This window comes from Neofelis nebulosa, chromosome 7 (assembly GCF_028018385.1).
Source record: "Neofelis nebulosa isolate mNeoNeb1 chromosome 7, mNeoNeb1.pri, whole genome shotgun sequence".
Classification (NCBI taxonomy): Eukaryota; Metazoa; Chordata; class Mammalia; order Carnivora; family Felidae; genus Neofelis; species Neofelis nebulosa.
The window spans coordinates 28,316,133-28,334,600 of record NC_080788.1 but is presented as its reverse complement, the minus strand read 5'-3'; the positions used below and the strand labels follow the sequence as shown (position 1 = coordinate 28,334,600).

The window sequence follows — 18,468 nt, the reverse complement described above, 5'->3', positions numbered from 1 at the left end:
CAAAGGCATTAAAATTGGCAAAGATGAAGTTAAGCTTTCACTTTTTGCAGATGACATGACATTATACATGGAAAACCCGATAGACTCCACCAAAAGTCTACTAGAACTGATATATGAATTCAGCAAAGTCTTAGGATACAAAATCAATGTACAGAAATCAGTTGCATTCTTACACACTAATAATAAAGCAACAGAAAGACAAATAAAGAAACTGATCCCATTCACAATTGCACCGAGAGTCATAAAATACCTAGAAATAAGCCTAACCAAAGATGTAAAAGGTCTGTATGCTGACAACTATAGAAAGCTTATCAAGGAAATTGAAGAAGATACAAAGAAATGGAAAAACATTCCGTGCTCATGGATTGGAAGAATAAATATTGTTAAAATGTCAATACTACCCAAAGCTATCTACACATTCAATGCAATCCCAATCAAAATTGCACCAGCATTCTTCTCGAAGCTGGAACAAGCAATCCTAAAATTTGTATGGAACCACAAAAGGCCCCGAATAGCCAAAGTAATTTTGAAGAAGACGACGACCAAAGCGGGAGGCATCACAATCCCAGACTTTAGCCTCTATTACAAAGCTGTCATCATCAAGACAGCATGGTATTGGCACAAAAACAGACACACAGACCAATGGAATAGAATAGAGACTCCAGAATTGGATCCACAAAAGTATGGCCAACTAATCTTTGACAAAGCAGGGAAGAACATCCAATTGAAAAAAGACAGTGTCTTTAACAAATGGTGCTGGGAGAACTGGACAGCAACATGCAGAAGGATGAAAGTAGACCACTTTCTTACACCATTCACAAAAATAAACTCAAAATGGATGAAGGACCTAAATGTGAGACAGGAAACCATCAAAACCTTAGAGGAGAAAGCAGGAAAAAACCTCTCCAACCTCAGCCATAGCAATTTCTTACTTGACACATCTCCAAAGGCAAGGGAATTAAAAGCAAAAATGAACTATTGGGACCTCATGTAGATAAAAAGCTTCTGCACTGCAAAAGAAACAACCAACAAAACTAAAAGGCAACCGATGGAATGGGAAAAGATATTTGCAAATGACATATCGGACAAAGGGCTAGTATCCAAAATCTGTAAAGAACTCACCAAACTCCACACCCGAAAAACAAATAATCCAGTGAAGAAATGGGCAGAAAACATGAATGACACTTCTCTAAAGAAGACATCTGGATAGCCAACAGGCACATGAAAAGATGCTCAATGTCGCTCCTCATCAGGGAAATACAAATCAAAACCACACTCATATACCACCTCAAGCCAGTCAGAGTGGCTAAAAGGAACAAATCAGGAGACTATAGATGCTGGAGAGGATGTGGGGAAATAAGAATCCTCTTGCACTGTTGGTGGGAATGCAAACTGGTGCAGCTGCTCTGGAAAACAGTGTGGAGGTTCCTCAAAAAGTTAAAAATAGATCTACCCTATGACCCAGCAATAGCACTGCTAGGAATTTCTGCAAGGGATACAGGAGTGCTGATGCCTCGGGGCACTTGTACCCCGATGTTTATAGCAGCACTTTCAACAATAGCCAAATTATGGAAAGAGCCTAAATATCCATCAACTGATGAATGGATAAAGAAATTGTGGTTTGTATACACAAGGAATACTACTGGGCAATGAGAAAGAATGAAATCTGGCCTTTTGTAGCAATGTGGATGGAACTGGAGAGTGTTATTCTAAGTGAAATAAGTCACACAGAGAAAGACAGATACCATATGTTTTCACTCTTATGTGGATCCTGAGAAACTTAACAGAAGACCATGGGGGAGGGGAAGGAAAAAAAAAGTTAGGGAGAGATCCAAACCGTAGGAGACTCTTAAAAACTGAGAATAAACTGAGGGTTGATGGGGGGTGGAAGGGAGGGGAGGGTGGGTGATGAGTATTGAGGAGGGTACCTGTTGGGATGAGCACAGGGTGTTGTATGGAAACCAGTTCGACAAATTTCATATAAAAAAAAACTTTTTAAATGTATGTAGTTCCTTGGCATTAAGTACATTCATATTATTGTGTAATTAGGGGCAGTATTTATCCCTCAAATATCCATACCATTAAATAGCCTTTTGTCAGGGCGCCTGGGTGGCTCAGTCGGTTAAGTGCCGCCTTCAGCTCAGATCATGGTCTCAGTCTGTGGGTTTGAGCCCCACATCGGGCTCTTGGTGACAACTTGGAGCCTAGAGCCGGCTTCAGATTCTGTGTCTCCCTCTGTCTCTGCCTCTCCCCTGCTCACACTCTGTCTCTCTCAAAAATAAAATAAAAACCTAAAAAAATTAACAAAAAAATAGTCTTCTGTCATGTAATTTTATTGAGTGCAGTATTTCATCTTATGACGATGTTCTCATTTGCTTACTCAATTAGATATTTTGCATGAATATTATAGTGATGAATATTAGTGTATTTATTCATTCACCATCCATCTATTGAATACCTGTTATGAGCTAAATCCTATTTTCTGTCCTGTGAATGCTGTGGTGAATATGCAAATTAAGACAAAGTCACACATCAGAATTCATCATCAGAGTGGCTGTGGAAAGTGCATGAAGGAGAAATGCATGGTGCTTTGAGAGTCAAACAAAAGACTGTTGATCTACAAAAGAGCATTGATCTGTCAGGAGAACAAGAAAAACTCTCTCCAAAGGCATACTTTCAGGAAAAGTCAGAGTTTTCAAAACTGGGCAGAAAAAGGTGTTTCGGGCAGGGGAGTAACATATACCAAGGGTTAAGAAAGACATCTGCCAGGTTTCTGCACATTCATTTTTTTAATTCTTTTTTTCCCCATACATACATACATACATACATACATACATACATACATACATACATACATACATTTATTTATGACCTAGAGAGACAGAGCACAAGTTAAGGAGGGGCAGAGAGAGAAGGAGACACAGAATCTGAAGCAGGTTCCAGGCTCTTAGCTGTCAGCACAGAGCCCAATGCGGGGCTCGAACTCACAAACTGTGAGATCATGACCTGAGCTGAACTTGGACGCTTAACTGACTGAGCCACCCAGGCGCCCCAGAAAACAGTGCATTTTCAAGTGTTGTGTGTGGGTTATATTCAAATGGCTTTGTTTCTTAAGGCATAAGTAAGAAATTTTCATAAAATAGAAAAATTCATACAAATAGTAAAACCAATATCTATCTTGTACAGAAAAAAATTTAAATATATATAAAAATCCAAGATGGCTTTTAGACTGAAATCTAACTACTTCTGAAATATATCTAGATTATAGGTTCTTTCTTTCTGTCTTTCTTTTTTAATTTTATTTTTTATTTTTTAAAATTTACATCCAAATTAGCATATAGTGAAACAATGATTTCAGGAGTAGATTCCTTAATGCCCCTTACCCGTTTAGCCCATCCCCCTTCCCACAACCTCTCTTGTAACCTCAGTTTGTTCTCCATATTTATGAGTCTCTTCTGTTTTGTCCCCCTCCCTGTTTTTATATAATTTTTGTTTCCCTTCCCTTATGTTCATCTGTTTTGTCTCTTAGAGTCCTTATATGAGTGAAGTTATATGATTTTTGTCTTTCTCTGACTGACTAATTTCACTTAGTATAATACCCTCCAGTTCCATCCACGTAGTGGCAGATGCCAAGATTTCGTTGTTTTCGATTGCCAAGTAATATTCCATTGTATATATATATACCACATCTTCTTTATCCATTCATCCATCGATGAACATTTGGGCTCTTTCCATTTTTTGGCTATTGTTGATAGTGCTGCTATAAACATGGGGGTGCATGTGTCCCTTCGAAACAGCACACCTGTATCCCATGGATAAATTCCTAGTAGTGCAATTGCTGGGTCGTAGGGTAGTTCTATTTTTAGTTTTTTGAGGAACCTCCATACTGTTTTCCAGAGTGGCTGCAACTGCTTGCATTCCCATCGCTTTTTTAATTCTAAGATGTTTATGGAGGACTGGAGTGTGTAGGCAGATGTTCACGTCCCAGTAGAAAACAACGTAGATAAATCACTTTCCTCAGATAAGTTGTATTTCCCTAGAGAAATTGCTAAAAGTACATTGCTAAATCAAATGATATACAAAGTTGATACCTGTTACTGTTGTCCTGCTAGTGTAACCTGTTCCTTGCGGATACTAGAAGGAGGCAGGTACCCTAGTGCTAGCTGAGTTCTTCTGCACTGCCCTTTTCACTAAGTGTTTTTTAGTTTTTTAGACAATGTAAGCTGTCTTTCTTTTAGAAACAGAGCTCTGCCTCTCACTGTTATTAAAACACATTCTCTTAGTCGTGAATGGGTGGCAACTGTGGTAATGAATCAGGTTATTCTGGGGTTCTGTGATCTTGGGTTTGGATTCTGTCGTGTTTTATTTTGGAACCTTTGCACTGAAACGGAAAAGAAAATAGTATATATGACACTACCTCATCTAGAATATATATCATATTGTATGTTATGGTTCAAACTGATGGTATCTATATACGTTAATTAAGGAAGGAAAATTCCAGTTTCCTTAAATGAATCATTGAGATTTTTAAGAGGAAGATCTATAGATTTGCATATTCTTATTCAGTAGCTATGAAAATGAATTGGGCAAATATGTAAATACATGTACTATATATATGAGATAACCAGAAATGTTTGAGCTGTACTCATTGATGAAATTTTTACATAATTGAATACATTAACAAAGTAATTCTAGGTATTTGAATGTAATGTTTTTTCCTGTCAGATTTTAATTAGCTAACGATTTCAGGGTGAATGAGTAGTCCAGACAGTCTTCCCTGCCCACACTAACTACCCACTGACCTCTATTCCTGCTGGTTGATAATTACATGGTACCAGTTGTTTCATTTCTTGCATATCACTCTTGGTGTCCCATACATATTTTTGACTAAAATGTGTTGTAAGTATGTCAAAGATACATGGTCCCTGATTTACAGTAGTTTGACTTGTAAGTTTTCAACTTTACGATAGTGCAAAAGTGATACACATTCAGTAGAAGCCATACTTGGAATTTTGAATTTTGATCTTTTCCCAAATTAGCAATTTGTGGTACAATCCTCTCTTTTAATACTGGATGGCAGCAGCAAGCCTTAGCTCCCAGCCATGTGATCACAAGGGTAAATAACCAATATACTTATTATAGCCATTCTGTTCCTATACCATTCTGTTTTTCATTTTCAGTACAGTATTCAAGAAATTACCTGAGATACTCAACACTATTATAAAATAGGCTTTGTCTATTTTGTCCAACTGTAGACTAAGTGTTCTCTGCATGTTCAAGGTAGGGTAGGCTAAGCTATGATTTTCAATAGGTTAGGTGCAGTTTTAAAATGCATTTCAACTTATGGTATTTTCTATTTATGATGAATTTATTGGGGTATAATACCATTGTAAGTGGAGGAAGATCTGTACTTACAATATACATTACTTGTTCTCTTTTGCCTGGTATCAGATGAAAGAATTTTCCTACATTTTTATTCCCAACCCATAATATTTTGATCCCTGAAAGTAAATATTCATTAGTATATAATGTATTACAAAAATCTTACTTATCTGGAATCCAGTCTCGAGCCTTCACTTTTCCATCCTCACTTATAAAAATAGAACAAAAGCAAACAAAAAGGCAAACACCTTAAACACAGAAGAAGCAGTTCCTTAGTAGCTGGCATTACCTGACAACGAAGAAAATCTAACACTGTCCCATTTACTTGGTGGTCTCGAGTTCAAGAACTGGAGTACTTTATTGATTCAACTTCCAACCCATTGAGGGCAGGTCAGGAGATTTAATGAGCAAGGTGGTGGGAGCCAGTAGCCAGAGCTTTGCTTCAGGAGCCTTGGGGTACAGAGCAGGCCCCTCAGGAGAGCAAGGAGGTGGGGGATCTCTAGCCCAGCTGCCCTATGTGGAGGGCAGAGGGTGTGAAGGATAAAAATTACATTTTGCTTTGGGACATGTATCTGTGTTAGAGTACCTCAAAAGTCATATGGCTAAATCTATTTTATTACTTCTTTGAGGGGAAAAACGTTTATTGTTTAATAAACCAGTTGTTTATTTAGATTTACGGACATTGCCACAATGCCAGGCCCAGTGGTGATTCCTGAGGCCATTTAATCATTAAGTGTTCTCTGAATTTAACATCTGTAGTAGTTGTGTATTGAGGCATTGGGTGGGCGTATCTGTGAGACAGTAAAACAGTTGTTTTGTTCAACTTGATGTGTAAGAAGAAAGAGAGCTTCATAGTGTGTCATAGAAAGGTCTCCGCCAAAAACAAGGCTAGAGTTAAATTACAGTATTGAAAGGTATTATGATGGCATCTAGAAATTTTGACCCTCTGGAATGCTAACTTGTGTATTTACTTGAGGTTTTGTTGTATTAAAACAAAACTTTTAAGAGTTTCTGATAATAACCAGCAAACTTTGCTTGCTTGAGGTTGCTTTCCTTTTTGTTTAAAAAATTTTTTTATATTAAATGACTTCTATTTCTGTCTTTTTTGTTTGGTTAGCCTTATTAGAAAGAAGGCTGCAGGGCTGGAATCAGCGGCTACAATAAGAACCAAAGTGTTTGTGTGGGGACTGAATGACAAGGACCAGCTGGGCGGCCTGAAGGGCTCTAAGGTATCCCTCTCTGCCTGAAGTTCCTCACCTGACACTCACCTGTCATCACCTGTCATTACATGATCAAGGAGGATCTTTGCTGGTGCCTTTGTCCCAGAGAGGCTCAAAAATAATCAGACCTCTTTGGAGGTTTTTATGATGGTTTACCTTCTATAAGTTGTTGTGTAAATTGGCTTTTCTAAAGACATTCTTGATATGAACTTGCAGACATTATCAGATTTAGTTTCTATTAAAGCCTCTGTCCTTAGAAAATAGTGCACTTCAGATGTAGTGGTATTATTGCTGTTTTTTAAACTAGAAAATATACTTTTGGAAAGATTTGACAAACAGATGAAAATTATAGACTGTAATTATATTTTGCCTTCAGTATAATAAACATTTTCGCTAACCATGAACAAAATAATGTGTAAAAAATGCCATAGTGGCATAAAGATGAGCAAGACGTCATTTAAACACTAGGTACAACAAATGATGCATTTGAACTAGGGTTGAATTCAGCATCTGTTATGTTACTTAGTGTCTCTTAACCAAGGAGCCACAAAACAAATTACTCGAAATTTAGTGCCTGGAAATAGTTTCCCTTCTGATAAGTGTCTCTGCCTTTCAGTATTCTGTGAGACTTCACCCATCATAAGATCCCTTATTAACTTGCATTGTTGAGAAGCTGATAAGGAAAGTTAGAACTCATTTTAAGTCTCCCCTTTCAAATACAATAAATTTTCATCTTTATTTGAACATCCTTGAATTAATTTGTGTTTTAAAGCCCTAAGGCTCCATTTGGAGGTGGGCAGGGAGCAGTAAGCTCTGGGAGTCTCAGTTGTAATGGTGTGGGGCTGTATAGAGGATTTGTTGGAGTTTGCACGTGAAGCATAGATTTGGCATTCCATGGTTATGATGAAGATTCTTTCTGGTGCTGGAGTAGTGATTATCTGATAATTTGGGGGAATTATAAAGATAAAGTCTTTAAGAATTTTAAATTAAGTCATACCCATACCAATGGGAAATTGAAGCACATAATTTCTGAGAGATGTCAGAATCAATAAGAATGAGCAGGAAGTGACATGAAATAAAATGTTTACCAGATGCTGGGTTACATCTTTACATTATATATATTTTATTTTTCACCTTTTATTGTGGAGCTTTTCAGACATAGCAGGTAGAAAGAATAGGGACCTGAGCCCTCATGTTCCTGTCCAGCTTCAACCATTAACAGTAGAGGGTCATGGTTTTTGTCTTTATTTATTTTACACCTCCACCCCTGTTTAAAGTAGATCTCAGCATATCATTTCATCTTTAGAATACTGTACTGCATCTCTTAGAGAAAAGAACATCTTTGGTTAATATAACCATCCAAATTACAAAGTTTACATGTAATTTTAAACGTGTAAATAAAATTATTTTTTTCCTTCTTTTGCTTAACAACAAATCCTGTTCTAGATAAAAGTTCCTTCGTTCTCGGAGACACTGTCTGCTTTGAATGTAGTACAGGTGGCTGGTGGTTCTAAAAGTTTGTTTGCAGGTATGATTATTCTTACACTAAAAAATTTTTAAATTATGCTTAGCACTAAAAACATAGTTGTTATGTTGTGAAAAGTGAATCCTATCCTCCTTCTTGTTCTTTGCAGTGACTGTGGAAGGGAAGGTATATGCCTGTGGAGAAGCCACAAATGGCCGGCTGGGGCTGGGCATCTCTAGTGGGACTGTGCCCATCCCTCGGCAGATTACAGCTCTTAGCAGTTACGTGGTCAAGAAGGTGGCTGTTCATTCAGGTACCAGGCCAGAGTTGGCACTTGTATGCAGATAAGCCTTTTGCTCATGCTCTGTAAATAACTATGGCCCTTAAATATTTTTCCTGAGGGCGTCCTTGGATTCCTTTTCAAGTTTTACTTAATTGTTAAGAATAAAAGTTGGATAATGTAAATCTCCAGGTGGTCTAGAATTTATTGTTGGTACACAAGGCTTTTTAGAGACCAGTAGTTGTAGGCATTCCAGGCGTGTGGGGACTAACCCTCCAAGGTATGCATTTTCAGTCTAGAAACAGTGGTCACTGGTTCATGACATCTTTGAAATCATCATGTTCTGTGCTTAAATATAAGCTTGAATATCTTTCTGAGGAAAGAGCCTATAACTTTCCTCAGATTTTCAAAGTGTCTGTGAACCCTAGTGATAAGAAAGATCCTTTGAAAAAATCCCACTCCCTCAATTTAGAACCTTTACTGAAAATTATTCCAAAGCACTGTGTGAGGCCTCTGAGGAATGGAACTAAATTAGATACAAAACTCAGTTCATGCCTGCACTGAATAGGTTTGGGTTTAACCCCATATAAAAGCAAGTCCAAACAGTAGTGGCATGAGCAGGATAGAATTTTACTTTTCTCCTCTGTAAAAGTCTGGGGCTGGGGTCCAGGGCCAGTATGGTAGCTGAGTGCCCACGAGGAGCATAAGCACAGGCTCGCTCTTTCTGTCCATCCTTGATAGATGGCCATGCAGCTCTCCTAGGTGAGCACAGACAGGTGTTTCCTCCAGCCCACTCATTCCCTCTAAAACAGTTTTCAGGAAGCCTTGCTCACTTCTGTCATGTCTCTGTCACCATCCTCTCTGGACAAGGGAGTCTGGGAAGTATACTTTTTAGCTGAGTGTATTGTTACTCTCCTTGCTGTGGGTTCTGTTGGTAAAGAATAGGGCAGAATGAATGTTGTGGGGGACTGGGATCTCAGGAGTTGGCAGGTACACAGGTGACAGAAAATGCCAGTAAAGATAGTGCTGTTCAATCATGGGGCAGAGTGGATGGACTGGGACAGTGGTCCACACTGGGGAAGAGCATGAGCATGAAGATTGAGTACAGTGCCTTAATTGTAAATGATGCTGTTTTTGCTTAAATAACTTCACTGTTGGTGTGCATTTTTCTAAAGCTTAATTGCCAGTACATTTGATAATTTGCCTAATCACAAATGTACTTATTTCTACTTTTTTTCCATCTGAATTTTGATCTTTTGTATATTTAACATAACAGGAACCCCATTATTAAATGGCACTGTTTTCTTCTTCATTGCAAGTAAAATTCTTTCTAGGATTTCAACTTTGTAGTTTAATAAAAGTTCACTTTATGTATTTGTCATCCTGAAATGTTGATCCTATCTACTCATTTATTCAGCACATATTCATTGAGCACATACTCTATGCCAGGCAGAGTAAGTAATTACACTCTGAACTTTTTGTAATGCAACTTTGGCAGCCCATATCTGTGTGGATGTTGCAGGTGGCCGGCATGCTACGGCTTTAACGGTTGATGGGAAGGTGTTTTCCTGGGGTGAAGGTGACGATGGCAAACTTGGACACTTCAGCAGAATGTAAGAATATTTTCTTCATTACTTGCTAGTAAGAAACTGTTACTGATAATAATAGTGAACATCTTTTGGTAGTTATTTTGCAGAAAATTAAATAGGATAGGTCATTTTTGAAAATGGAACTTAAAATATGTATTTGTTAAAAATATCTGTGCATGTGATTTGGCCTCACATGATCTGTTTTAATGTTTGATAGTTGATCTACAGATGTTTGACTAAATGTGGATCAGTGTTGATGTCCTTTTTTTCTTCTTTAAAAAGACTTGATCAATTATGGGGAATATTATTTTATCTTGCTTTAGGAACTGTGACAAGCCACGGCTTATAGAGGCCCTGAAAACCAAGCGTATCCGAGATATTGCCTGTGGCAGCTCGCACAGCGCAGCCCTCACATCCAGTGGGGAGCTGTACACCTGGGGCCTTGGAGAGTACGGCCGGTTGGGACATGGGGATAATACAACACAACTGAAGCCCAAAATGGTGATTATACACATTTTTGTTGCTTACAGAAAACTTACCATCTGCTGATTTCAAGAGAAGATAAGCTTCGAGTCTAGGAAAGTTCATAAAGACATGTGCATTATTGGCTTTCAGTCTGTGGAAAAAATTTCCCTTGTTTTTTCAGTGCCTGTGCTTGATTCTGTTTTTAAATTTGTAATTGAGTAGGTCAAAGTCCTTCTTGGTCACAGAGTAATCCAGGTTGCATGTGGAAGTAGAGATGCACAGACCCTGGCTCTGACTGATGAAGGTGAGCTGCTGCCAGACTCTATGTTTCTGGGTGGGTAGGAACATCATGAATGCTGGCCTGAAGTACATATTTTTTGAACCTAGGTTTGGTATTTTCCTGGGGTGATGGTGACTTTGGAAAATTGGGCCGAGGAGGAAGTGAAGGCTGTAACATTCCCCAGAACATTGAGAGACTGAATGGACAGGGTGTGTGCCAGATTGAGTGTGGAGCTCAGTTCTCCTTGGCTCTCACCAAGTCAGGAGTGGTATGGACTTGGTACGTAAACTCCCGGTCACCCATCAATGTGTCCGTGTCCATGTAGACAGTGGTGGGCCTCCACCCTGTACCCCATGCCTACCCTGGAGGGATGGTTAATTCTTCATTTTCTTACTTATCCAGGCATCTTTGTTCTTTTATTTATTTTGACTTAGGATTAGTGACAATATTATAATAATAAATTTCTCATTGTAACTCGGTCATTTGGGAAAGAACAGTAGAGAATTTTTATCCCAGCTTGTCTTTTCTGTTTAGATGAAGTTTATATAGAGGGTTTCTTCTTCCTTACCATGCCAGAAGCCTAGTGATCAAATGGACAGAAAGCAGATTTTTTATTTCTTTGATCCTGAAAAAGTTCATGTCTGTCTTGTGAAAGCTTATTTTATTAAATTTAAAAGGAGTAGGGCACCCAGCTGACCTTGTGACAGTGTGATGGGCCTTTGCTTGAGTGTTATGACTCAGCGGCAGCTTGAGGAAGAATTAGACCTGAGAGGACTTTTAAGAAGCATTTGAAATTGTCATGTGTTCAAACTCTTTATATAAAATCTACATCAGTAACTTAAGTGTTGTACAATATATGTTAAGGATCTTACTATAGAATTAGTGAATTTGAATTAATGATATACTATTTTATAACATAATTTCAGAGACCCTAGGCACTTAGTCTGATGTTAACATGTTGGCTTTAATGGGTGTTTTCCTGTGGAACATTACCTGATGATAACCATATATTAAAATGCACACTGTTGACTTTCTTGCAGGGGGAAGGGGGATTACTTCAGGTTGGGCCATGGCTCTGATGTGCATGTGCGGAAGCCGCAGGTGGTGGAAGGGCTGAGAGGGAAGAAGATTGTGCATGTGGCCGTCGGGGCCCTGCACTGCCTAGCAGTCACAGACGCAGGGCAGGTAAGCTGAGGTGACAAGTCCTTGTATCAGAAGTGTAACTTACGATGAAATGAAATGAAATGATGAAGAACTAGGAGGGTGGGCTGTGCCCATTTTGTTCCTGTGTGTATCTGTCCAGTTGTAAGCATGGGCAGGGCACCCAGTAAAGAGTTGTTGACTAACATGTATTACAAAGTAGTGGGTTTTCCTGCTCTAAAATCCACCTGTAAATGAGAAAAGATTATTGTCATGGAAGGTACTCCTACTGCTAGGGTGTTAGCAGTGTTTCACTTTAGAAATTGATAGATGATGGAGAGATATACGTACATCATTTTAGAAATAAAGTCATTCATGACAAGTATTACTCATCCATGACAGGCTCATGAATGTTAAATTTTAAAAATTCATTTATGACAACAAATTAGCACACTGTTTCTAAAACAAAATGACTTAAATTATTCCTTCTAGTTCTGTAAAGCCAAGAAGTGAATTACTGGAAAAGTGAAAATATTGTTTTTGATCATTTTTCTTTGCAAAATAAAGGAAAAAATAAGTATTGAACCTTATTGAAGAGGAGAATCTCCCTGCTTCCTAAAACAAAGCCAAATAGATGAATTCATTGGATTGATATTAAGTAGATACTTATTGATAGTCATTGGAAAGAATTTTGAAGTAATTTTAGAGAAAATGTTTGAAATGTTGAAAAATTCTGTTTTTGTTCCCTGTAACAGGTTTATGCTTGGGGGGATAATGACCATGGCCAACAGGGCAATGGTACGACCACGGTTAATAGAAAGCCCACACTTGTGCAAGGCTTAGAAGGCCAGAAGATCACACGAGTGGCTTGTGGGTCTTCACACAGTGTGGCATGGACTACTGTTGATGTGGCAACACCCTCTGTCCACGAGCCTGTTCTCTTTCAGACTGCAAGAGACCCTTTAGGTGCTTCATATTTAGGTAACACAGCATTGTTTTTAGTATGAGATCCTTCTGTATGGTACAGCAACATTCTAGATAGAATATTTAATAAGACCACCAGATTAGAGTTTGTAGCACTGTGTTAACTGCATTCTGAACCAAGATCATGGTACTCTGATTTTTGCATGCTGGAATGAAAATTTTAAAAGGAAGTACTGATGCTGATTCTTATATTATGATCAGGTCTACTCTGACAGTGCTGTATAATAACTGCTTGACATATGTAAGCACTGTGCTGGGCTACTTGGTATTTTCAACAGCTCTATTCAGGTATAATCAACAAACTGTACATATTTAAAGTGTAATTGCTGTGAGCTTTGACATGTTTGTGCCTGTGAAAGCATCACTGAGTCAAGATAAGTGAACACAGATATATCTTTTGTGCCCCTTCTCAAGTTCCCTTCCTCCCACAACTCCTGACTTGTCTTCTGACACTATATATAGATTTGCATTTTTTAGAGTTTTATATAAATGGAATCGTACAGTATATACTTTTCAAATCTTTTTTCATTCAGCATAATTATTTTGAGATTCTTCCATGTTGCATGTATCAGTAATTCTTTCCTTTTTATTGTTGAGTAATATTTCACTTATGGATATACTGTAATTAGTTATTTATCACCTGTGGTGATAATAATACCACCTCCATATTTTTGTCTACACTTGGTTTGGTCAGTCTTTATAATTTTAGCCTAGATTTGTGTAGATATGTAGTGGTATCTCATTGTGGTTTTACTTTGCATTTCACTGATGACTAATGATGTTAAGCATCATGTTTATTTACTATCTAAATATATGTTTTGTTGTAGTGTCTATTCCTATCTTTACTGTAGTTAAAACTAGGTTGTTTTCTTATGATTGAGTTTTGAATGTTCTTTATATATTCTGGATCCAAGTCTTTTGTCAGATATGTGACTCGCACATATTTTCTTGAAATACGGCTTATCTTCTCATTCTCTTCAGGTCAGTTTTAAAGAGCAGAAATTACTAATTTTGATAAAATCCATTTGATCCAATTTTTTTTAAATGGTTCATACTCTGGGTGTTATATCTAAAAAAACCTTTGTGTACTCAAGGTCATAAGATTTATTTCCTGTGTTATGTAAGATCTTTAGTTGTAGATATTTAGGTCTATGCTTGATCTTGAGTTAAATTTTATATATTGTATGAGTTATGCATTGAAATTCTGTTTTGGAGGCATGTGTGTGAATACCCAGTTGTTTCAGTTGCATATATTGAAAAAACTATTCTTTCTCCGTTGAATTGTCTTTTGAACTTTTGTCAAAAATCATTTGTCTGTGTATGTGTGGATCTATTTCTGGATGCTCAGTTTTATTGACTTATTTTTGTGTTTTGATGCTAATACCACATTGTTTTGATTACTATAACTTTATAAAAGACCCACATTCGGGCTGTGGTAATTCTTTAGCTTTGTTCTTTCTCAGATGCTGTTTTGAGTATTAGAATCAGCTTGTCAGTTTTTATGAAATAGCCTTCTTGGAATTTTGATTGCATTGACTATGGATCAGTTCAGACATCTTCGTAATATTGAATCTTCCAATCCATGGATGTAGCATTTCTTTGCATTTTTTGAGGTCTTTAATTTTTCTCAGCAATATTTTATAGTTTTACTTTATAAGTCTTTATCGTATTTATCCCGGAGTATTTTATATTGTTCATACTGTTATAAGTGACATTTGAAAATTATTTTTGTTCCTTGTGTATTATCTAGAAATACTCAAGTTGGCACTTTCTAATATATAGAAATACAATTGATTTTTTTTAAGGCAACTTTATCTTTCTTTATTCTAATAGAAATGTATTTTTTTCTCCTCTGTCACTCATGAGGGGACAGTCTCCAGCATCATCGGCTTTTATAATTACCTGAAATGTGGTCTTCTGGCTTCACCATTTATTAGCTGTATAAACTGGGGCAAGATCCTGAGCCTTCCTGTCTGCTGTTTCCTTTTCTGACATAGATGAAACTGGGGCTTGACTGTAGTCTTGTCTTTTCCAATTTATATTAATCAGGGGTTCCATGTGGGTCTGCTTAACTTACAGCTCTTTTCATGTCACATTATGTTGTTACATTTTGACATTGCCCTTTCCCATCAGCACAGTACTCTGGAGAGTCATCCATGTTGTTGCATGTTTCAGTAATCCATTCCTTTTTATCACTGAGTACTCTTCTATGTTTTAACTATTCACACACTGAAGGACATTTGGATTATTTCTAGTTTTAGGCTATTACAAATAAAACCTGCATGAATATTCATGTACAGGTGTTTGAGTCTGTCTTCCATATCTGGGATAAACCCCCTTGGTTTTGCAGCTTTTTGGTTTTTAAAATTTTTCTCTGTTGTTTATCTGCTTTTAGCTGTCTGTTCTCATCTTCATTAGTTCTTTCTTTATGCTTGCTTTATGTTTATTTTGTTATTTTTTGTCTAGTTTCTTGATCATCTCATTGATTTGAGACCTTTTATTTTTCCTAATGTAAACTTTTAATAGTATAAATTTTCCTTTCAGCACTGCTTTTTAGCTATAGCTCACAAATTTTGATATGTTGTTTTTTTTTTAATTCACTTTTATGTATTTTAAAAATTCCCTTTTAAACTTTGTTTTGATTTATGGGTTATTCTTTGTTAGATTCAGTTTGCTAAAAAAATTTTTTTTAAGAACCTTTTCCTCTTTGTTCGTAGTAGATAGTGGTCTGTACTTCTCAAATGTCTCTGTATGGTTTTGGTATCATGGTCAGGGTAATGCTGACCTCATAGAATGAAGTGGTAAATGTTCCCTGCTTTTCATTTTCCTTTTAAATTTGTGTATAATTGGTACTCTTTCAATAGAATTCATTAATGAAACCATATGGGCCTAGTGTTTTCTTTGTGGGGTTTCTTTCTGTCTTTTAACCACAAATTTAATTCCTTTAAGGGATACAAGTTTATCTCTTTCTTTTCTAGTAAGATTTATGTCTTTGATGGAAGTTGTCCTTTCATCTAAGTTGTTGAATTTATTGGCAGTATTGGCTTATTTTCCTTTTAATATTTGTGGAATCTGTAGTAATGCCATTTCTTTCATTCCTTATATTGGTGACTGTATCTTCTCTTTCCAGTTTGTCTAGAGGTTTATCAATTTTACTAATTTTTTTCAAATAACAAATTTATAGTTTCCTTGATTTTTCTCTATTGTTTTTCTGTTTTCTGTTTTAGTGATATGTGCTCTAATCTTGTTAATTTGTTTCTTTTTCTTTTGGTTTAATTTGTTCTAATTTCTTATATTAGAAGCTTAGGTCATTGATTTAGGATCTTCTTGCTTTTCATATGGAGCCATTTACTTTGCTCTCCTTGATTATTTGACTTTGTAATCATTCTGTCAGTTATCCTTTTTATCCCTTTGCTTTGAAGTTTTTTGTTTTTAAAATCTAATTTGTCCCATATTAATATAGCCACTCCAGCTTTCTTTGATCAGTGCTATATAGTATATAACCATGCTATTCCATGCACTGTGACATACTATATCTTTTTCATCCTTTTCCTTTTAACGTATTGTGTCTTTATATTAAAAGAAGTTTCTTTGGGGTGCTTGGGTGGCTCAGTCAGTTAAGCATCCAACTTTGGCTAAGGTCATGATCTCATGGTTTATGGATTTGAGCCCCATGTTGGGCCCTGTACTGACAGCTTAGAGTCTGGAGCCTGCTTCAGATTGTCTCCCCCTCTGCCCCTCCCCCACTCATGCTCTGTTTCTCTCTCTCTCAAAATAAATAAACATTACAAAATATTTAAAAAAATAAAAGAAACTTCCCTTTAGGCAACATATAGTTGAATTTTGCTTTTTAAAATTTGTGCTGACAACCTCTAACTGGGGGTGTTTAGTCCAATTACATTTAATATGATTAATGTATTTGTTTTAAATCTATCATCCTGTTTTTTTTTTTTATCAATCCTCATTGTTCATTGTTTTCTTTTTGCCTTCCATTAAATTATTTTTTATATTTTTTCTCCTTTGTTTTCTAGGAGTGCTAACATACTATGCTATTTTACTGATTATTTTAGAGTGTATATTATACACCTTTAACTTATTATAGTCTATCTTTAGATGTTACACTATTTCACATATAGTATAAGAATTATATAACAGTATATTCTATTTCTTCCCTCCCAGACTTTGTGCTATTGTTGTCATATTTCTGTGTATGTTATAAACATCACAGCATTTAAAATTAATTTTCTTTATTAAAATAATCTTTTTATGTTTATTTTATTTTTGAGAGAGAGACAGACAGACAGACAGACAAGAGCATGAGCAGGGGAGGGGCAGAGATAGAGGGAGACACAGAATCTGAAGCAGGCTCCAGGTTCCGAGCTGTCAGCACAGCTTGACAGTCAAGCAGGACTTGAACTCACTAACCACAAGATCATGACCTGAGCCAAAGTTGTGCGCTTAACTGACTGAGCCACCCAGGTGGCCCTAAAATTAATTTACTTTAAACATTAGGTTATCAATTCAAATGTTTTAAATAATAAGAGAAGAATGTCTCTATATTTACTCATGTAGTTGCCATTTTCAGGGTTCTTCATCCCTTTGTGGAAACCCATGTTTCCATCTGGCATTATTTTCCTTCTACTTGAAGGACTTCCTTTTTTATGTTTTATGGTGTAGATGTGCTGGGGATTTTTTCTGTCAGCTCTTAATGTCTGAACTAGTCATTATTTTGCTTCATTTTTGCAATTTATTTTAGCTGGGTATAGAATTATAGGTTGACAGCTTTTTCTTTTAGTTCTTTAAAGAAGACCCAGTGTCTTCTAGCTTGCATTGTTTTCATTGGGAATTTGCTGTTATTCTTATCTTTGTTGTTCTGTATGTAATGTGTCTTTCTTACACAGTTTTGAGACTTTCTCTTTATCCCCCTGGTTTTGAGCAATTTGACTACAATGTGTCTTGGTACAGTTATCTTCATGGATCTTGTGCTTGTACTTCTTGGATCTTTGGGTTTATAATTTTCATCAAATCTGGAAATTTTTCAGATTTTTTTTCTTCAAAAAATTGTTTTTCTGTACCTTTCTCTTTCTCCTCTTTTGGGAACTCTGGTTCTCTATGTGTTAGGTCTCTTGAAATTGTCCCATAGGTAATTGGTGCTCTGTTCATTTTTTGCTTTCTTTTCTCCTCAGTTTCATTTTGCATAGCTTCCATTGCTATGTCTTCAAATTCACTAGTTTTCATTTTCTAATGTGCTGATTATGTCACCAAACTATTTTAATCTCAGACATTGTAGTTTCCTTTCTGGAAATTTGATTTGAGTGTTTTTATATCTTTCACATTTCCATTTCCCCTTTTGAACATACATAATATAGGTATAATAAGTGTTTTAATTTCCATGTCTGCTGGTTCTGACATTTGTGTCAGTTCTGGGTTATTTAGATCCATTGATTTTTCTTAATATTTATGAATTGGCTAGTATTTTCCTGTCTTCCTGCCTACCTGGTAACTTTTAGTTAGATACTGTACATTGTGAACTTTACTTTGGATGTTGCTAGAGCTTTTTGTATGTCTATAAGTCTTCCTGACTTCCTTACTCTGAAACATTTTGTTCCTTTTGGGTCTTGGTTTTGGATTTGTTTAGTGGCTTCAGACCTCTTATTAGTCTG

The 18,468-nt window shown here is 36.6% G+C and overlaps 1 protein-coding gene across 4 annotated transcripts in view; it reads left to right on the top strand.

Moving 5' to 3' along the window:
* The window catches only part of HERC2 (HECT and RLD domain containing E3 ubiquitin protein ligase 2), a 270,781-nt gene that overhangs the window by 192,892 nt on the left and 59,421 nt on the right, over positions 1–18,468 (top strand). For all 4 annotated transcript variants that reach the window (XM_058736915.1, XM_058736914.1, XM_058736917.1 and 1 more), the window contains 9 exons: positions 6,500–6,611; positions 8,049–8,130; positions 8,237–8,380; positions 9,870–9,960; positions 10,260–10,437; positions 10,624–10,705; positions 10,789–10,960; positions 11,722–11,866; positions 12,577–12,802. In XM_058736915.1, coding sequence (XP_058592898.1) covers positions 6,500–6,611; positions 8,049–8,130; positions 8,237–8,380; positions 9,870–9,960; positions 10,260–10,437; positions 10,624–10,705; positions 10,789–10,960; positions 11,722–11,866; positions 12,577–12,802 — 1,232 coding nt within the window. The remainder of the gene's footprint in view (positions 1–6,499; positions 6,612–8,048; positions 8,131–8,236; positions 8,381–9,869; positions 9,961–10,259; positions 10,438–10,623; positions 10,706–10,788; positions 10,961–11,721; positions 11,867–12,576; positions 12,803–18,468) is intronic.